The following is a 22,175-nucleotide window of genomic DNA, read 5'->3' as shown; positions in this document are numbered from 1 at the left end:
TTGATTATTTTGTATGAGTGCTCACCATCCCCCTTTGGTATTTATCAATATAAATATCAATTAAGGTCATTTTGGGCCAATCTGTGTACATGTATTTAGCTTGTCATTTATATGCAATTGTGTTATAGGGGAGGTTATAGGGGCAAATAGTACATGTATGCTTTCAAAATGACCCAAAAAGACCATTCAGGGGACTAATGAAATCTGGTCCTTGTGAACAGGTGGTCACTATATAGACAGATTCTTAATGCTTGTGTCAATGGGAGAAATTATCTAAAGGACCACCAGTTTTGACCCAGTGGTCACTTGTACAGGTTTGACTGTATACAGAGTGATTTGGTGTACATCTAACAGTCAAAGTAAAGTAGAAGGCTATATTTTAATGAGAGGGTTCTGTACTGTGTAAGAAACGCCATGGGATTCAATCAATAAAAGGTCAGTTCTTCTCATGTACTACAAACGTTTAATTTGAAACTTCTGGGTGCCCTTTTGTCAGGTGGAATGGGAAAATTACCCCCAACTTATGAGGATTACGTAAGCTGTCACAGAAATATCAAAAGGTTTTATTGATTTGTTAGTTTGGCCCAGTGTGAGTGACACGTACAGCCAGGGTTTCCCAATGAACTGGTGGCAGCTACAAAGGGCTAGTTAGCGATGGTGTCACCGTGAGCTATCCTGTCGAGAGCACATTCAGATGTACAAGATGTTTTAGCTATAATAACAGAAAAGATAACAGGAAGATGGCTAGCGCTGTCTACAGGTGGGCCTATGACAAGTGCCACTCACATCTGTAGCTGATGAGGTATCTATAAAGAAGATACATGTAGACCCCTGTCTATCTAGAGCAGTTCTGACCAGGCCAGCAGAGAGTGAACGTATCCATCCTTGCTCTCCTATACTTAAGTGGCTATCACACAGTAACCCATAGTAACACTGGTGGCAGATCGGTATATGGTTGCCGCTTCAGACTGGCCGAACCTGCGCTAAGATGCCATCTTACACACGGCTGTCTACAATCCTATTCATCTTGTGTCTGTACTATCTGTGAGTAGACAAGAAATGGAGTTCTCTTTGGAACTCGTGGAGAAGAGAACTAGCCCTTCTGACAAGACGATACAGAAAATGAGATTTAACACTTAAAAACATGTATTTCAACGCGTCTCTGTCGCTGTTCTATACAAGAAGGCTTGAGGGATTCAGTAAGTTAATGAAGCAAATATCATAGGATAAAACGTCGACCCTTGTTCCCACTAGAGGAGATCTAATGGCATCCTTTCATCTTCTGTGTACCTCAGGGGACTGTGTGTGGGAATGGCCAGTCAGTTCCCTCCAGCCCTTTATTACCTGTGACAGAATAAGGTCTTGATTTAACCAACCAAGAACAATTTGTTTGATGTAATTGGAGAGTTTATTGACTCTCACCTTTGCACAGTGTAAAAGTGAGCACAAAATGTTCATCATTGACAACAGTTTTTCCCCCTCATTCTTGAATTTTGGAAACATTTTGGAAAATAATTGAATTTTTGGATAATATGTTTGATATATATCAACAGAATGTGACAATACAAAATAAGAATGCTATTAAACAATGCAGGATGCCATTGGTGTACCCTGATCTTGGAATAGCATTAACATTAATCCGCCACTTTGAAAACAGTGGGTTTGAGAGATCTTTAGTGCTGCACCCCCCAGGTATGCACTGCTTAGATATACCGTAGTGCATTATACTGGGTTGGGTTGGAGATCTGTTTGGACGTATCTTTTCGGGGTGGCGGAATTATGTACCCAGGTGGAATTATGTTATATGCCTGTCTGATTCCTCTGGCATCTTTTGTTATATTCTGTTGATTTTTACTATTCTTACAGCAAGGCAAGGCGTCTTGTGCAGAATAGTCGACTGTCCCCAGTGAAAAAAGAATGAAGGTTTGGCTTAGTGAAGGCCCATACATCAAAGGCCTGCCACAGGGCCTTCACAGCTGGCTGTGATGTCTGGAGAAAAAGTGTTTCTGCCTCTACTGGCAGAGTGAACCCCTTGACCTTCAAGCTGTTTGATTTGGCCGAAAAAAACTTGAACCTGGAAATGTAGAAATTCTTGATTTAATTGTGGATTGATCTTCACAAATCCTTTCTCAAAATATAGCCATATAGAACATATGACCCCAAAGCTCAGTCTAGTGATTTATGATAAAAGTGCTTTACATCCAGATGCCTTGTGGAGCTTCTTTCCATTTCAAGTTATCAAAGTGTATAGCCCTGTGGAGAAGAGAGGCCAATTCTTGAAGAGTCAGAATCTAAATAATAACATTGCGTGTAAGACTCCTTTTCCAGGGCTTGAAATTCATTTTTTTATAGGTGCACATAAGCTAGAAAGTCAGGTGCACAGAAAAAAACTAGGTACACAACATATAATAAAGTAGAATGTCAGAAAAACCTTACAGCCTCTCTACTTTGATCTGAAATTGTAAAGCTTATGTTTAATACAGTAAATACAACAAAGGTTTTACAATACTTTCTGACACATAAATGTCATGAATATGCTGTATACAACTATACCTTACATATTTCACCATACAAGTATCTAGGTGCATTGATAGTGGTACAGTCAAACCTGCCCAAGGCGACCACCCGGCGGACCGAGCAAAAACGGTCGCGATGGACAGGTGGTCGCCATGAAGAGGATTCCACTCACATGTTTCCAGGTCGAGGTTTTCAAATACAGTACGTAAATGGATGGAAAATAATGTGAATTTAGACAGCATGACCTCCACCAGGTTCAATTCTCATTGACAGAAAGATCCTACAAAAATTACATTTTCCATTATCGTTGTAATAATTGTATACCGCTACATCGTGTACAAATTTTCGTCATAATATTTTGACTACAAACGCAGCACCCTCCCGCATTCACACGTTACATTGAATAGTACACGCACACACGCACATCATCGAAGTTTTAAGACCTAAGACAAATCCCTAGAAAACACCTGCTGGCCCAAGCCTTTTTTGGGGCGCCGGATGCTGGATAAAAGGGGCAAAAAGTTTTCGATCTGACAACTAAAGATGAAAACGGAACGGTCATTTCGTCGTGCCGCGCTGGCGCGGCAAGCTCTGTGCGACCGCATCGAAAGGTAAGTCAGTGCAGCCAGAACGCACAGCGTCCAATAAAGGTTTGTGAGATTCATGGAAATAAAAAGAAAATAAGAATATTGATTTTCATCAATAACTAGAGTATTCGTAAATGTTCATACACAAAAGCATCGTGTTTTAGCAAGGAGGTGGTTTTAGAAAGGTCAGCGGTACGCCAAATCCGGGCCGCGCCAAATCGAAGATGGCGTCGGGACCAAGGAACAACATTTCTCGCCCGATGTTTTGCCTGCCGCGAAGTCATTTTTCGGCGGAATTTAGTAAGACACAGACACGTTTTTGTTGAAACTACAAGAAATAGATAGTAATTTCTGTGAAATCTGACTTTTTGGCGCCATGCACTACGTATTCGTTTTGAAAACTGAGTTTAAACCGAACTGAGTTTGCGGTAAACTATAAAGATTACGATAGGCACAACAACATCGCAAACATTTGTCCTTAAAATGTTTATAGGGGACGTTTTATCAAAACACTTCACGGAGGAATCGATGCTATAACATTGCTATTCCATATATATTTGCCCTTATTTTCGTCCTTCAAAGTCTTGAAAACATTTCCGTGAAATCCGACAGCAAAATGATCCGATGTCACCACGCGCTTGAAAATTAGGCGGCCGCCATGGGCAGGGATTGTGCTCTGTGTGGTCCCAATTCGTGGCGGTCGCGGTCGCGTTGAACAGGTGGTCGCCTTGGGCAGGCAGCTTAATGCTTGTGCCTATGGGGAAAATTTTCGGGACCGAGAAAAAGCAGTCGCCATGGCCAGGTGGTCGCGTTGAAAAGGTGGTCGCCTAGGCAGGTTTGACTGTAGTCACAAATAACGTAGACAGTTCCATTTTTGGGTGCACAAAACTGCATATGCACCCAGTATTTTGAGCCTTGGCCTTTTCCCTTCACATCATCCTGAGAAGCATGAAAAATGTGGAGCTACTAGCAACAAGCCAGGAGTGCCACTCTGTTGTAGACTCTACCAGCCTCTGCGGGTCGCTGGGAAAATAGTAGAAATTGGCCAAATAGAGTCAACTGTATGAAGGGGGTCGGCTATGGAGATAGGGTCCAATAGAATGTTATCCTCCATGGCCAAAGTCCCCCAGCAAATGTTCTCTCTATCTAATATAATCTATAGGCGAGGCGGTTAGTCTGGTAGAGACTAGCTCTGTTGGACATCTTGATTTATAGCTATCAGACAAGCCTGATGCACAGTAGCTGATGCTTGCCTTGGCCCCTTCTCCTGTGTCACACATATGGAAGGCGTTAGATGGGGAGCTGATAAGGTGTGGATATAAATGACTGCTGGCTCCCATACTGACATGGGGGAGAGCTTCTGTGCCAGAACAGCAAAGGGATGTTGTAACACCTACATTTTGTAAATGACGCACAAAATGCCAATAAGAAGGATGGAAGTGCAATGTGTTGGAAATCTTGATTCTGTCTTTGTCACAGTAAGTTCTCGTTACCGTCTTTGCTGGAACAACGAGTAGCAGGGTAGATGAGCTTGTGTCTTGGCATTTCTGAATGCTCCGTTTCTTGCTGTGGCTGCCTTCAACAACTCTGTCTAAGAGCGTCAGGTATACCTTGCTGTTGTGCATTTATCTTGATGTCGACAGACACTGCCACAAGGCATTAGAAAAATGTGCCTGAGTTGCGTGAAAACCGTGTGTGTGTTTCACTGTTTTCAAGCTTCTTTCAGCCAGCCACAAGGTTGTGATGATTCAAGCCCTTGGAAGTGTTGTCACAGTATCAAAATGTGGGAAATAGCATTTTAGAGGGTAAGAAATTCCAAGATTTTGTCCCAGGACCCTATAGATTAATTGCTCCTTCTGGCCAGGGCTCTACACTTTCCCTCTGGATCCAATGTTGCGGAATCTCACCTCTACAGTGTCTAATGAGAATTCTACTGCCTTAAAGCATGTTTTTCTTCAGACATCACAATTTGTCTTCCACAGTATGTTTAGTAACCTGTTCATCACACTCTTTCCTTCTGCATTTGGCAGTGGGGTTAGAATACAGGTTGTTCTACATACGTAGTCAATAGCTGTATTAGTGTGAATCAATAACGCCTAATTGGTAATATTGTATCTCAGTCTTGACATAATAGGACATGATTGAGACGCATTCCCTCGTCGTCGTTCTTCTGGTGTAACTGATGACCACCTGTTGTCTTGCAGGCAAGTCTAACTATTCTAAGATCTGACACAGCGGAAATTTTATTCAGCACGTCAGCTGTGTCTCCGCTGACGTCAGTCGAGTGGTACCAGCGTCACTGCAAGTTTATGGGTTAAACAAAACCTGTTTTGATAACTCGTTGTTTGTGGTGATATAGCTGGCCTCTTTGTTTGCTTTACATGGCAGTTATCATTATATTACCATCACCCGGAGGAGTGCAGCATTGTGTTTGGCTTATAGCTTGTGTGTGTGTCACGGCATGTGTGTGTGTGTGTGTGTGTGTGTGAGTCTGTGTGCATGTGTCTGTCTGTGTGTGTGTGTGTGTGTGTTTGTGTCTGTGTGTTTATATGCGTTTGTATGTATGTGAGGCTATATGTGTGTTTGTATCTTTATGTGTGTGTGTATTTGTATGTGTTTGTGTGAGTCTGTGTGCATCTATGTTTGTGCAGCACGGTGTGTATGTATGTGTGTGTGTCTGTGTGTGTGTGTGTGTGTTTGCCTGTGTGTCTGTGCGTTTATACGTAATGACAACTAAGTAGCAAGGTCTGATGGCAGATGTACTGTAAATTTGGTATTTCTAAGATCAACTCTTACTGAAGAGGTACAATAAATCAATTGGTGCTATTCTATTGGAAAGCATACAGGGAGCGGACAGGAAAGCTATCCTATCACATCTTCCTGAACGTTGTCCTAATTCTAATTTTGCTTCATTTTGATATTCTGGACAAGCCCTTTCCATTTATTAGCACTAATTTGCCTGACACCATCTCCAGCCAGCTGTTAAAGTGACCTGGTCCACTGAACTACTGTAAATGTGGAAATTTTGGAAGCGGTTTAATGTTCACGGCTTTCACAGCATCCTCTTCACCGCGAACTTAAGATCGCTGTGAAAATGCTTCATCTGTCTTCCGCCTGCTACCCTCTTGCTTCAATCGGGAACTAAAAACCACAGAGAACATTCCATTTTCCCCCTACCGCAAAATCAAATCCTCGGAAAATTAAAGGTATTTACAGTACATCAATGATGGATCAACTGGGATGTGGGGCAGTAGTTATGGAAACCTTTTTCCACGGTTGGTTTGCTTCATTGTCAAAGCTAACAGGACTTGATGAACAGAACTGTGTCCGTTTCTGAGAAGAACTCCAGTCGGAACAGGATGTTTGACCTTCTTCGTCGAACCAAAGCATCCTTTGTCCAGATTTTTTCTTTACCTCTATGAAATTGGAAGTATTGTTCTGGGTGTGTCTCTGTGTGTCTGTTTGACTGTGTTTCTGAATATATCGGTGGTCAGCATAACTTAAGGATAGATTGTGATGATATTTGGTATGTGCCACAGTGGGTAGGTCTTTGGAAGATGAAGGTCAAGGTTGATTTTTGGCCTTCTGGTGGCTGTCCTTGGTACCGCAGCAGAATGACTTTTGTATCTTCATGTTGTCCTAAAGATTTTGCAGTCTTGATTTTTTGTCCAAACCATCAGGTACTATATGATTTTTTGCCCACTCTTGGCTCAAGATACCCATCTGCAATTTACAAGAAAAGTTCCTAAGATTGCATGTCAGAATATAGACAACTTGCAACATTTTTTGCAGGGTCAGAATTTTCGGTATGAGAATCACCATTAAGCTAATCAACAATGTACTAAAAAACAATGTACTAAAAAACAATGTACCAAAAACAATATACTAAGAAAACACTACTAAAAAAACAATGTACTAAAACTTGTGTTGTAGCTTGGATACCTACTAGTATACTATAGAAAGTTTGGTCCAGATTGCAAGTTAAGTTTCTGACAACTTGCAGTGTTGCATGTAAAAAGCGTTTCTCGAGCCTCGGGTAAGCATATGATCATCCTGTGCTATTTTTGCAACTTTTTTAAAAACTTAAGTATCAGGAAGGTCACTCGGGTTTCAGCTATGCACATATTGCTGCCCCAATTGGTTCATTACTGCCTGTCAGCTGATTTTCTGCATGGCCGAGCCGAACACATGACTGCCTCCAACTACGCACAACAAGAACAGAGTCCCATTAGATGACGTCTGCTTCCCTGCAGAACTGCAATTTCTATTATGACAGAGTAGTCATTTTCCAGCCCTTTAAGTTGCCGCGGCACAGCGGTGGGCGCGCATTAATGCTGTCTGTGGGTGTCGTCCTAACAAGTGTGTGGGTTCCATTATACGTAGTTAGAATGGACGGCGTTTGAAGCCTGTGGTCACCGGTCGGTCCGTCCGAGCTGGCGAGCAGAGAATCATGAATCTGAAGGGTAAACTGTCGCAGCTTGGGGGCCAGTGGAGGATCCTGAAAGGTCAGGCACATGTTCTACAGGTTTATCTGCATAAATATTTAGGAATGCCCGGAAATCAAAGGGACGGTCAGGATAGTTTGTTGTTAAATAAGCAGGGGTGCCTACATTGTAAGTATTCATACAAATTTTAAGAAATCCATAAAGTTTTACGTTATCCATACAAATTTTACGGAATTCATATGATCCACTTCTAAGAAACACACAGAGTTTACCAAATTCATACGAGTTTTAAGGAATGCATACAATCCTTAATATTAGTAAAGCTTATTATGAATTCCATGAAACTTGTATGTTCCTTAGTAGTGGAACGTATGAATTCTGTAAAATTCTTATGTTTTTAGTAGCGGATCGTTGGAATTCCGTAAAATTTGAACGTATGCTGTATAAGTCGTACGAATTCTGTAAAAGTCGTATGAGTACTTAGGCATCCCTGCTGTGGGAAGTTGAATTTTGGCTGCATTTGGCCTGTTTTTAGATTGCTGTTGATTGGGATCATCAAGCTCGAAATACTTGTTGTTCAGCTGTCTGCAATGTTGCAAGTCATAAGGAATTTTACATGCAATTTTGACAAGCTCTCTGCAAATACCAGAGCCATTATTTATGAAAGGACATTAATTATGTAAATATTTGCTATTAGTTTGTCACCACCCTTGCTTACGTTTATTAAGGTTAGATATGCAGTTAAACAATATACAAAGACAATTCAAACTCTAAAACTGGATAAAATTTGGAGATTTACTTCCTAGTGACATTGAAGAAGAGTGATGGATGTCACTCGATATGTCCGGAAGTAAATCTCTGAACTTTGTCCAGTTAAGAGTTTGAATTTTTTTTCATATATCCCTTGTTTTGATCCCTTTTTGTGAGGTTCCTTTTAGAGTGTTCATTAATTTCTGCGTATTGTGTTACTTTTATCTGCCATATGTGAGTATTATTTGTTAAACTGTATAACTTAATTATGTTTTTAAAGCCTATGTGTGTGATTCCTTTTAAAGTGCTGCAATGTACTTGGTCAAATCAATAAACTATTATCGTGTTGATTATCCTGCTCTTCCCTTAACAACAACGTGAGCTTTATTTATTACACTGTTCTTTAGTTTATTTATTTATTGATACAATGACTGGTGGTTCATAATGCCAATCCTGAAATTGTAAGTACACTGCAGAATTGCAAGTTGTCTAGTTTAAACTGCAATCTAGAAAATCTGTCAGCAAATTGCAGGTTGCAGGTGGGTAATTTGAGCCCTGAACACCCATCTATCAAAAGAAGTAGTCTGGGACCAGCTTTGGTTTGTATGGTATACTGTAAATACATGAAAGTTTGCATAGTTTTTATTTCATCGTAGGGAGAAAATGGAGTGTTCGCATTGGTGTTAAGTTTGCGTATGAAACAATAGTAGTGCTAGAGTCATAGGTAGGCAAAAAGTTTTGCGGTGGTTTTAAGTTCACGCTGAAGAGTTCACTGCGAAAACCTCAAACATAAAACCACTGGGAATATTTCTGCATTTACAGTATTATCACCAACGTAGCTCGTCTTCTTGTACTAGTCAATTAACTGATTACTGAGATACAGCCGCTGACTTTTATCCCATTTCAATGTACCTGGTTACTTTTGGGCCACAGGAACAGGGGAAAATACAGAAAATATGGAAAAACTAAGAATTCAAATAATATCTTTATTGTTTATAGAAATTTTCAAACGGCTGGGTAGTATGAGAATTTGACTATGAGAATTTGACTATGAGAAATTGTTTCTCAAGGGTCCCACTGTCTACACAGGACACATGAAATCAACATTGCGGTATGCACAAACAAAATGAATTTTAAAAAATTGATTTACACTTTCTTCTTGTGCTTCTTGAAAGCGGTATATCATATATGCATGTACTGGGATGACATAAACACAGGAACACAAGTACATGAAAGGATGCCCTAAAGTGATTAATGTATCTATTTTTGTTGTAACAGCCCGGTTGTTGCCCCTACCTCTTGCAGGGCTGTTTACACAAAACAAAGAACAGGACACACAGGTCACTCTACCCTCTAATTTACAATTGGAGTTTTTCTATTCAGTGCCCGAAAGACTGATAGATTCAGAGTGCATGTCATCCTCAGGCCAGGCCGTACGTCATATGTGGATTAGAGTATGATCCCCTATATGTAACTTCTTTCATCTGGATGATAGTCATCACCTACAGTAACACAGAAGTAGCAGGGCTCGAAATGATGGGTGCATGTGGCATGATGTGCACTTTTGTGCACCCTAAATTGGAGCTGTGCACCTAATGTTTAAGTGGGGGTGCACACTGGACAGGTGCTATGCACCTAGATAATTGTGTAGGGTCACATACAAAAGAATGTACATTGTGTGTTTAGGTACTATTAATTGTACTGCAATTTGTGCACTAGTATCTGAATATTCTTGACATTAAAGAGTCAGAAAAAATAAAACCTTTGTTGTAAAATTTGTTTAGAATTTTTATATCAAACTATTCAATTTCAGATTCAAGCTCTGAAGAGAGGTAGTAACTTTGTACATTCTGTTTCACTGACATTCTAGTTTATTTCACGATGCGCACCCGAACTGTTTTCTATACACCTTTAAAGGTGTATAGATGTAGGTTTCTAGGTAAGTTGCACCAGCACACCTATTTGGAGCCCTGAGGTGGCTTCCCAGGAAAGATGAGGAGGCATATAGATGGCTTATTTAGCCACAGTGATTGAATCATAATGTCCTTCTGCCTCAGGATGGGGTTCCTTGAAAGCCTGGTTATGAAAGTCCATCCGAGCAGCTATATGCACTGCTTCAGGTGTTCCAAGCTTCTTGTATATGGTAGATAAGCGCACGGAGGCATTTAGCTATTCAGTCTGCCAACGTACCGTTTGAAAGTGGTCATCATTATGTAAGAGCTACAGGCTGTGAATGTGTCATGATCACATTATTTATCACTGCTGGAGTCCCGCTTCAAGATTCTTGGACTATCCTATCTTTGACTATGGGGTCTTTTGTTTGTTCTTTTCCGTTGTGTAGTAGGACACGTATGTGCAAAGCCACACCAATTTATTTACTTAAGTCTGGGATATTTTGATGAAAAGGAAGCAAGTAGATAGGATGGAAATAAAGGACTGGGGGGAATATTAGTTAGTTTTCAAAAATTTGAGAGTGAAGAAGTTAAATTACTTTGTAGTTCCTCTTCTTTTCATTTGTTTCATTGATTTATGTTAAAATTCCAATTTCTTGTTTCGTTAGTTTTTCTTAGTCTCGATGATATATGATTTTGTAAAAATTTGTAGTTTGGGGGAGGCCCCCGAAAAGCCGTATAGGCTTCTGGCCTCTCCTGCATGTATTCTTTACCCTATTTCCCTTTGTTTTTATATTGTAATGTACATATGCGAAGAAACAATAAACAATAAACAATAATAAACAAATTGGTAGCCTGGGTACAATTCTCTTTTTCCTTGCTTACACCAAGGAGCTTACACCGCATAGTGAAAATACAAAAAGGGAGAGGCAGAGAATCATGTTGTTGTTCACCTTGTACTTTGTAATGCCTAGTGGCATATAGGGCAACCAGTTTCCTTGCTGTTTCAGTAGCAGAGTATATTTTTGCAGGGATTGCTAGCCCTTCCCCTCAGACATGGGACCCCCATTTTATGTCCCTTCCAAAAGATGGGTACAACCTGAACGGAGATGTCCTGTCTCAGAATTTGAACTTGGATCTCCTACTTCCCAACTAATTGGAACCAAGAGATCAACTGCATGTGAGGCTGCTACCAGTTGAGCTACAGGGACATCCCTACCGTGGACAGTCCCCAGGGTATTGATTTCCCATGGCCTAACTTCAAAACATGTTTATCAACTATCATAGAAGGCTAGAATAACTCCTCCATTTCCTCCACTGCTATTAACCCAACCCCTGGTGGGTGATGTACTGTTTTCCGTGGATGACACTCTGTGAGGGGATTAGCATGGCACTGCTGTGTGCTTTCACGCTCCATTGAAAACCCATTCCTAAGTCCCAGGGGGACATGTGCCCAGAAGGGAAACTGTAATTGTTAGCCTCCGTTGCAGTCCTTTTCCCCGCGGCGTTTTTTTTTTTCAATTTTTTTTTTTTTGGGGGGGGGGCGCCGCGTATCTGCTTGGGATCTCGTATCCGCCGTCCCCCTGTGTCTGCTATAGACCCTGTAACTGCCGCTAGGGAAGCGGCAGTTACAGGGTCTATAGCAGACACAGGGGGACGGCGGATACGAGATCCCAAGCAGATACGCGGCGCCCCCCCCCCAAAAAAAAAAAATTGAAAAAAAAAAAACGCCGCGGGGAAAAGGACTGCAACGGAGGCTAGTAATTGTGGCCTTTGCTCTTATAGGAAATCTTGCAGCAGGTGATCTGGTGCGTTAAATGAACGTCACAGTATGCAACAGTTGTACAACTCACCAGTCCCTTTAGTACCAGACAGACTACAATAGCTAATGGGGAGAATAATTTGTCAGGGGAGTTTGGCTACCAAAGGGGTTGACCAGGAGGGGGGAATGTAACCTTGCCACCAGACTCCCCTTGCCAATCATTCCCCTTTTTTGCTGAATTTTAGATGCCTTACCCTGTAGGAAGGCCTGGTGGAGGGTAACAACTTACTACAAGTGTTATGGTATTTTTGTAACAGTTCTAAGCAACTAGTCTATTATAGAAAGAAATATTTTGCAGCAATTGTAAAAAGCATCTAAATTTCTGAATGAATGAATAGTGTATTCTACTTTAATTTGACTTAGTTTCTTGAGTTAAAAAAATGCTACCAAAACATAACCTGCTTGGCAAAGGTTATGGTGGAAAACACACCATACACACACTGTCTTTACGCAAATTGATGACATTTGCCTGTAGTATTCTGATGCTGTTACAGCTCTGACAAAAATATATTGAATGGATCTCCAAGCAGATGTAAGGATCCAGCTGATTCTCACTGTTTTACATATGTTTTGGCAACATCTAGTACTCTTTTCTAGTATTGCATTTCTTACATGGATGCAGTTTTAAGGCGTCCACTGCAAAAAAATGAAAGGACTTCCAAAGATGCCTATTCAAAACACCCTGGGTTAGAAGCTGGGACAGGGTAGCATATCAGTAGTCTCTATCAGAGTCCACAGGTTGCTGGAAAAATACTAAGTAGAAATTGGCCAAATAGAAGGAATGATATGCCCAGGAGTTAGCCCAGCCTGAGTGTCATCCTGTTAAGTTCCAGGCTCTACCTTTACTAGTTGAAGTAGAGCCTGGAACTACTAAACAGGATGACACTCAGGCTAGAGTTAGCTGGCCGCAGAAGCACATTTTCCCCAAGTTGCAAAATCTTGACCTTGAACGACGTTGAACGAGGACATCAGCGATGCAAAATCTAGACTGCTAGCACTATGCCGATTCTGGCAAATCATGCCACCTATTTTACCAATTTCTTCTATTTTTCCAGCAACCTGCGCAGTCTGGTACTCTCAGATTAGCACTAGCACTTCAGCCTTGGTAAGCCCTCAGGGAACAAAATGTAGTGTTAGTTTTCACAAGTATTACAGTAAAGGTCAATGTAGCTCTCTCCAGCCAGCAAGAGTCTCGGCGTGTAACGTAAGCAGCTCTGTTTAATGTGCCATGCTTTTCTTGGAACAGACTTACGGTTGACATATCACCTTCCCATTGTAAGTCCCCTTCTCCGTCGTGTATGTTGGGTCTGGCTTCAACAGGGATGACTAACCCTCTCGCATTTCTAATGCCGTTGTCGCCTGAAGGAGAAAGGAGGCGGCTTTTGAGGAGTGCAAACTCGACAGGAATAGTACCTCCTGGCTCCAGGTCGTCCCGGCAACTCTTATTGTTACTCTGGTGTTGTGTCACGGGGAGGAGAAAGAGCAGGGGAATCGTACCCTTTAGTGGGATGTACGACACCAGAAGCTTTCTTGGAATCTTTACAGCCATTTAGGATCATCGCAACTGGATTTCTTCTCGCTCCTCCTAAATTCGCTTCTGTTTTCATTACCATTACTAGCATTACATAATACCAAATTGACTTCTTATGTAAGATTATTTGATGAGGATCTTGGTGACCTTTGTGACTGCAAGGCAGGTATGTGATGAGGTTTTTCCTTTTCCTTTAGCAATTGGTCGAAAATCTGACAGATTTTTTTTTTCAGATTAGGATTTCTGACAATACATGTATGTTCACTCAGTTGTTTGAATTTTTGCACAGTTCTGTTTCCATTGTACATTGTATTTCAAATCCCTACATACAAAAGCCGGTAAGATACACATTTGAAGGGACACAATACAGAATTTCTGTGTATTAAATGCTTCATTGAGTTCACTACAATTTTAGCAAAGAATTTACAGGAAAATAAAGAACCTTATGTGGATTATAGATGATATGTTACATAATATAAGTTACATACTCACATGCTATTCAACATAGAAAATACATCAAAATGTGTTATAATAAAAAGAGCGTACTTCCTAACTATACACTGGGAACTAAGAAAAACTTGAATAGGCTAGCTATATTATTTATTTGAGTTTTGTTTTAACACATTAAAATGTGATTTATTTTTCATCTTTTAGACTGACTATGTTATGCTGAACGGCACTTAAGTATGCAAACAGAGAAACATATATACTATGAGAGCTGGAGTCACACATAAAGGGTGGCAGCACAAGTTAGGATTTGACAGCAGCACCAGAAGGACAGACTCACACGGGCACTCAGGAGTTTAGAATGGACCAGCAAACAGTTAAATGGAAAATCCTCATAACTTCTTCAGATTTTATTGCCTGACGTTTTAACCCCCCAGCCATTGTGGCACTTGAGGGGCAGAGGGAAAGAGGAAGGTACCAGTAGCTACACTGTACATGTAAGATGTTACAGTTTGATTTGTTCAGTGTTGTCCTTTTTTTATTCTTTCAGCTCCTAAAAGTTTTATCCATCTGACATACCAGTTTCGTTTCGATGGAGTGAAATTTTGACCTTTTAAAAAAAAACTATTTCTTATTTTGAAGGGTAAATTTCAGATGGCCTTGTCATTAGGTCTTCGATTTTTGTTTGTCAAGGGGTCGGAATGGTTGAAATTTTTTGTCCATCCTGAGCTGAGCTGGTATTCATCACTATGGTAGTTGCTGAGTCTCTTTCTTCCTTTCCACAAATGGACGAAAGAGACTTAGAAGCTGCAATAGGGATGGACACCAGGCTAGGCAGGTAAGGGCTATCAACCCTTCCCTGTGAAAATATACAGTACCCTGCTTCAGAAACAGCAAGAGAACTTGCTGACCTATATGCCACTAGCTGAACAACAATAAACAGGTCAGGCTGGAGGGAACCCCAGTATTGTCACTGGCTACTTTGTATCTCGTGCCCTTAGGCAGTACGGTCCTTCTATTAGACCAGCTGGTATCTGGTATGGGCACGTCAAAAATGGAGCACCGTACGTTGAAAGCGGCCGTGTGCGCTAAAGTGTGTCTGCACGCCACTTTTTCAGACAAAGATGCGGTAGTGTCGAAGATCGAGTCCAGGCAAATGCTGGAGGGAACTCTGGTATTGTCACTGGCTACTTTGTATCTCGTGCCCTTAGGCAGTTCGGTCCTTCTATTAGACCAGCTGGTATCTGGTATGGGCACGTCAAAAATGGAGCACCGTACGTTGAAAGCGGCCGTGTGTGCTAAAGTGTGTCTGCACGCCACTGTTTCAGACAAAGATGCGGTACGGTGTTGAAGATCGAGCCCAGCCAAATACTGAAGGGAACCCCGGCATTGTCACCGGCTACTTTGTATCTCGTACCCTTAGGCAGTACAGTGCTTGTATCAGACCAGCTGGTTCAGTACTGAGACTTGCTAAAATTGTTAAAATGGAGCACCGCACGTTGAAAGCGGCCGTGTGTGCTAAAGTGTGTCTGCATGCCACTGTTTCAGACAAAGATGCGGTAGTGTCGAAGATCGAGCTGCAGAACAGGCGGCTGTCCAGCATCAGCGCCAACGGCATGGACGAGGAGAAGCTGATCGTCAAGGGTCAGCTGATCAAGGCCGCCTCGCTGGAAAAGCTGGCCATGCTCTGCGTGGACTGCTTCGGTAAGCCACTGTCATTTTGGTAAACTTTTGATAATCAGGGGTGTGTCCAGGAACTGTCCCTCCATATGGGGATGGAAATTTAAGTTTGTCGACAAAAATTTCACCCTGTCCGTACAAAACATCTGAACTTCATGACCTGAAAATATACTTTCATACTATGTACTACGGTTGCTTACTGTGACAGATTTAAGAACAAAATGAACAACTTTTGCTTCCATTGAATCATATGAAAACTAGAACACTTCTACTGAGAAACAGGATGATAACTGAATGATATGCAGAATAATAACTGAGGAGAAAAACTGAGGAAACAGAATGAAATCGTAATTCAGAATCATAATCCGTCTCATTCCATGGGTAAGGGGAAAGCCCTGTATAGGTACCCGTACCCGTATAGGTACCCGTATGGGTATACCGGTATACCCCATTTGGGGCCACAACAAGCCAGGAAACACGCTATGACGGCCGCCATATGGGGCACCCAGAACGGCTGTTTTTTACGGTCTCCACATTGATATAAGACACAAACAGTTGACTATACTAGGTCAGAAAATAGCTGAACAATCATATTTTACGATCTTTTGATTTCTATGAAGGATGGAGGTTTTATTTGTAAAATACGGAATTTGCGAAGTTCGTACGCCTGTCGAACGTGCGAGCACCGATCTCGGAGACTTTTCAACTAAACCCGTTCTGAAAAGAAATAGAAAAACACCCAAACTATCAACCTTTCCGCTCTTCATTATCTTCAGATGCAATACTCATGATCTGTTTGGCTGGAGCTGCCAGTATAAAACCTGTGTAAAACCTACAGGAAATGCCGTTGTTGATGCACGGAAGGTCCACCACGACACATGTGCGAACTAGCCGCTTAGACGGAAAGTATTAACCACAAACATTACGGCCATTCGGCGTAATTTGTCTGAATATGCCGAGCTCGGTCTCTGTCTGTAGCGTGAGGCGTTTCCTGTAGGTTTTCCGTATTAAACCTTTTCAGAACCAGTTGAAAGGTCTCCGAGATCGGTGCTCGCACGTTCTGACAGTCGCTCCGTACAAACTAAGCAACTTCCGTATATTCCAAACCTCCGTCCTTCATAGAAATCAAAAGATCGTAAAATATGATTGTTCAGCTATTTTCTGATCGAGTATAGTCAACTGTTTGTGTCTTACTGTATATCAATGTGGAGACCGTAAAGACCGTAAAAAACAGCCGTTCTGGGTGCCCCATATGGCGGCCTTCATAGCGTGTTTCCTGGCTTGTTGGGGCCCCAAATGGGGTATACCGGTATACCTATACAGGTATACGGGTACGGGTACCTATACAGGGTTTTCCCCTTACCCCTCATTCCATGCAGGTCAACAACAGAGAGGTTGATTTGTAACAGGGCTTGGAGGCTTATCTTGACAATATAGACGTTTACAAGAGAGCATGTTGATTACCATAAATTTAATGAAAGAAAAATTACATTATGGTAGTGGAGATTGTCACTCACACTGACTCTAGGAGCTGGTATTTAGATTTAAATTGTTATTTCTTTACAATGATATTACAGAATGGCAGGCCACAGAAAAAACTCTGCCGTTGGAAACTATTAGAGAGTACAGTAATGTAGACTGAAATACATTTAACTAGGGGCTATGTGGGTGGGTGTGTAAATGATGGAGGGACCTCCGCCCGTGGGCAGACAGGACCTTTCATCTAACGAAGGGTGTGATGAGGACTGCGTCACGAATGACGTTGGCGGTTCGCTCGAAAATCACATAATATCCCTCACAGGACATGAGCAGCATTTGGTGCAGGAATGATCTATTTCCCAGCTGAATAAAGTGAAGCTAGCTTTGCCAAGCATTAGAGCTACATGTGGAACGCAATGCAAAAGAGATAAGACATTGCTTTTATGTCAGCTCCTCTGTTGACCTCTTTGTTGACACCAAGCAAGCTGTTACTGCTGTGTCAATGACACAGTTATGACACATGTCTCATTGATTGATGTTTACCTGCTCCAAGGTTTTGGTTTTTGCACTCTCACTCACTCATCTTCGCACCTTTTCAGTCCTTTCACTGAGGGAGGATTAGCATAGAATTTATGAGAAATTAATCCCTTCTTTAGGCCACACCAATTTATTTCTATGGTTCTCTTCTTAAGGATAATTTTAGCAAGAGAACAAGATGAAAAGCCGAGGGCTGCAAGGGAAACTTCACTTAAAAAAACTCTGTGTATCAAGGTTCAAACTTCCCAACCAGAAATTCCCCTGCAAATAGAAATGAATTCACAGTATACGTTGATGAAGGTTAGACATCCAGGTAATAAGATATGCCCCAAAATAGTTACTCAAGCAACTGGATAACATTTTCAGTCAGTGACTGACGAAAGATAGCGGATGATGTCTGAAATGTCTGACTGTTTCAAAATTTTATCCAGTTGCTTGAGTAACTATTTTTGGCGTAATTCACAGTATAATGGAGAAACTGTTTCGGTGTCTGGAGCCTCCCAGCAGAGGACAGGTGGGTGGTAGGGCCAATGAGGGGGAGGGTCACTTGGGGCAGGTGATTGGCCCAGGCGGAGCGAACCCGCAACAGCCCTGTACACCACCTGTTGCCTCAGATTCCTTTGATGTCCAGCGGTACTGTAAATGCAGAAATGTTCGGGGAGGTTTTATGTTTGCGGTTTTCGTGGTAAGCTCTACGCGGCAAACTTAAAACCATCGCAAATCTTTTTGCCCTCCTACCGGCTTGCCTACTTTTGTCTCAATAGTGAACTTAAAACTACTACGAACGCTCCATTTTCTCCCTAGCACGAAATTAAAACCACACAAACTTTAGAAAATGAATTTACAGTAGTCTCCACCAGACTGGTCACAGGAGAAATACCAGAAATTGGCCAAATGGGGTGACCAAATTGGCCCAATTGGGTGAATGGTTTGCCAGAAGAGTAAGCCAGCCATAGACTTACAGATTTGTAAGTGTGTTCCCTAAGGACGTCCCTGTTGCTCAGCTGGTATCAGCCTCACAGTTGAGCTTCTGTTTCTGATTGATTAGTGGCTAGCTTGGACTTGGAGACCCCTGCAGCTTTTTTTTAATAAACTTTTTGTTTTTGGCAGGCTCCGCTTAAGTCATGGGGTTCCCAGAGGATGTCATCCATATAATTGCGTCCACATAATTGAATCAACATGTCCTTATGAAGGTCTCACTGGTTATACAAAAGTTAAAAGTTAAACTTCATTAGGTCTTGATAAGATGCATAGGGGTGGCGCCCATCTCCATTTCCCTTGGGCCACACATTTGTGCAGGTCACTACAGCAGTGGACTAGTTCACTGGTAGTGATGCGTGTTTAACTAACATACTACTGTATTTCCCAAATGCTGAGTGCTAAGCAGAGAAAGCAGTATATACCATAAGTCTTGGGTATAACTGGGCCGGGGATCAAACTCACAGCCTACCATGTTGAAGGCGAACACTCTACCAACTTGGCCATTGCACTGGTTATACAAAACAAACATATATTATAGAAACTTTAATAATGTTGTTCTTCCTGCAGATGATGCCGGGGAGCTCCAGGACAACCCGTTCTTCCCCAGGATGGTGTTCCTCATGCACAAGTGGTTTGTGCCGTCTGAGGAGCTGGCAGCCCTGTTTATCAACCTATATCCTTTGACAATACCCATGTACCTGAACCACTTCTTGTGGGTGTGGCTCTTGTATTGTGTTGTCTTGTATCGTATATTTGTAGATATAGTTGATTTTTACTGTACTATATTTTGATGTTGTTTTTAATGTGTTGGAGGGCAACTTGTAAAGCTGCTAATGCACCTGTTTGCCCTCCCTATCCCATTTCTTATGAATTCAAATAAAACAATAAAACCAATAAAACTATAAAAAACTTAAGAACAATTTTCAACAATAATGTAATCTGCAAAGTCTTTGAGTAATCGGTTTTTAGAATACGTTGTAGCACTCTAACGAAGCCTTTTTGTAGCATACATCACAATTCAGGCAACTGCAGCTAGGTGTCGCTGAGTAAAGAATGCAGTCCCAAACCCTCATCATCTTTTTTGCCCTTCAGAAATCCTCCTCTCCTCATAAGCTTTTGTCTTAACGACCTTCGAACGTATCAGACTAGAGACAAGTCCATCTGCAAGTCTCCTTGTCAACACAAGCCATCGGACCAGAACTGCAGACTCAACAGGTTCAAGACAAGAGTATGTTACACAGTAAGGTCAGTGTCATAATGAAGAAACTTTGTGGAGAAATCTGTTTATACCCAACTAAAAAAAAAATCATATGTACAGCCGAAAGCTACATGTGCAGGTACTGGCCATCATCATGTAGGGGGTCCAATTTTTTCAGTTGGCAAACAGTTTAATTTTTCCATAATGTAATTTACCCGTGGACTCAGATTAACTTTCATGCTAATTGTAGAACTTAACTGCCATGTTTTCAACCAAGTTCAGATATCTAGTATGATCATTATCAATGAATGTAACATACTACGTGTCTACTTTGTGATTAAAGAGAAGAAACTTATTACACTGCTTTGACTCCCTAGATCGTGGATTTCCGAATTTCCGATGCACTTTGACCTGGACCCGAGTCTGGCGCGGGAAATTCGGAACCTCCAGGAGCTGACCTGCAAAGACAGCGCCAACAACCACAAACTCCTGGTGGACATCTCCAATCTGTGAGTTAGGGTTAAAATCCTCCCACACCATTATTGATGTATAGGGCAGTGCCCATCTCCGTTTCATAGCCCTGGGCCACACTGTTGTGCAATCACTGTAGCGGGGGGCTAGTCCACTGGCAGTGAAGTGTGTTTAACTTCCATACTGTTTCACAAGTATGTACCATTTTTATAAAGTCTTTGGTATGACTCAATGCGCCTCTTGTCCAGAGATGTCCTACCAGGGGCTTGAACCCCAGTCCTTCTGATCCAAGTAATTGGAACCAGATGTGGTGAGAGACAAAGGCGCAGGCCACTACACCACAGGGACACCCCTCCTGTGAGTTAGGGACTGTACATTATATTTAGTAAGGGGAGGGCCAGTCGTCAGAGGGGGAGGGCCTAGGAAAAAAAATTTAGCCTTGGATCGCGGCCATGGGAAAAAAAAATTGGCAAGGGGGAATGGCCAAGGAAAAAAATTCCTGGGTGCTAAGCAGAGAAAGCAGTTACCATTTTCAAAGTCTTTGGTTACAGTACTTTGGTATGACCCAGCCACATTGGGTATTGCACCTGCGACCTCACAGATACAAAGAGAGCACTCTACTTTTGAGCTAGATAATTCCACCAGCAATCTGCGTGCTGATTCTTTGATATGGTCAGACTTGTCTCTAGTGACCACTCACTCAGGGGAATTTCACATTAGACAGAACATCAGAATGTGCTTTCCTTTAAAATCTTAGAAAATGTGAAGTGGCAGGACTGTCTACAGGACCTGTTCTTCTGTTCTGGGACAGCAATTTGCTTGTTGGCACCAGGAAAAAATTTCACCCTGTCTGCTTAAAAAAACTTAATGACACGAAATGGACGAAAATGTATTTTTGTAAGCTTAAAATGACAGATTTAACAACGAAAATGAACATCATGGGCTCCCAAACAATGAGTCACTGTGGGTCGCAAAAATATTAAAAGCTGGAGTCAGCACTATAAAGAGGTTCCTTTACAAGACTGTGTGTGCCTAGTGGTTCTGTCTTATGGAAGTCTCAGCACACTGGGAAGTCCTTAGACAGACTTAGTGGTAATGTGGGCATATCTAGATGACTTGTCACCACACTTGTGCATGACTCGTTGCCTTTCAATCATGAACTTAGATTAGGAATAACTATGTGAATAAAGCACTACCCGGCCCAGAGACTGGAGCAGTCTTGAGAGAAACTCAGTGTGTCCGGACCTCTTAAGTTCCTTGTGTGTTCCAGGCCGTCTTATGACTGGATGCGAGCGGTGTCTGTCAGGAACTCCGTCAAGAGGAGCCACAAAGTGTCGCTGGTGTTCGACCACCTGGAGCCGCACGAGCTGGCAGAGCAGATCACAGTTTTGGAATATAAAATCTTCAGAAGAATATCAGTGAGTGGTGTTGATTATGTTAATTATGTCGATTAGTTATCATCTCATTAGCCCTCAAGGGTTATTAGCAGTTGTGCTATGTTTGTTGGTGACAGGTGCATAGGTCTGCGGGAAGCCTATATATAGGCCGTACAGAGCCTGTATGTGGATCCTGTATATGTATGGGTTGGGGGTATTTTTTCAGCAGAACGCATCATACCGCAGCGAAACGCACCGAATGCGGAAGTAACAATGCCACCACAGCTCAGAGGAAGTCAAGGGAAAATGACCTAAGAAGTCAAATTAATTAAATGAATTGCGTAAAAAATGTCAGCAAAATGAATAAGGAATTCCTAATACATATTTCAAAAGTAACTGATTATGATTTTTCTTCTACATCATCTGACTAGCCCTCCAGGGTTACCGTAATTCACTTTGTCT

At 41.8% G+C, this 22,175-nt stretch overlaps 1 protein-coding gene across 4 annotated transcripts in view; it reads left to right on the top strand.

Annotated features, from left to right (window-relative positions):
• LOC136433881 (ras guanyl-releasing protein 3-like) overlaps positions 1-22,175 on the top strand; it is a 55,077-nt gene that overhangs the window by 6,747 nt on the left and 26,155 nt on the right. For 3 of the 4 annotated variants that reach the window (XM_066426460.1, XM_066426463.1, XM_066426459.1), the window contains exons 3-7: positions 15,540-15,695; positions 19,236-19,341; positions 19,806-19,913; positions 20,244-20,375; positions 21,608-21,755. In XM_066426460.1, the coding sequence (XP_066282557.1) occupies positions 15,540-15,695; positions 19,236-19,341; positions 19,806-19,913; positions 20,244-20,375; positions 21,608-21,755 (650 nt within the window). Of the gene's footprint in view, positions 1-7,335; positions 7,610-15,539; positions 15,696-19,235; positions 19,342-19,805; positions 19,914-20,243; positions 20,376-21,607; positions 21,756-22,175 lie in introns of those variants that run through there. The other variant, XM_066426461.1, reaches the window with a different exon arrangement.

The sequence above is a fragment of the Branchiostoma lanceolatum genome, chromosome 4 (genome assembly GCF_035083965.1).
Source record: "Branchiostoma lanceolatum isolate klBraLanc5 chromosome 4, klBraLanc5.hap2, whole genome shotgun sequence".
Lineage (NCBI taxonomy): Eukaryota > Metazoa > Chordata > Leptocardii > Amphioxiformes > Branchiostomatidae > Branchiostoma > Branchiostoma lanceolatum.
This window is presented reverse-complemented; position numbering and strand designations above follow the sequence as displayed.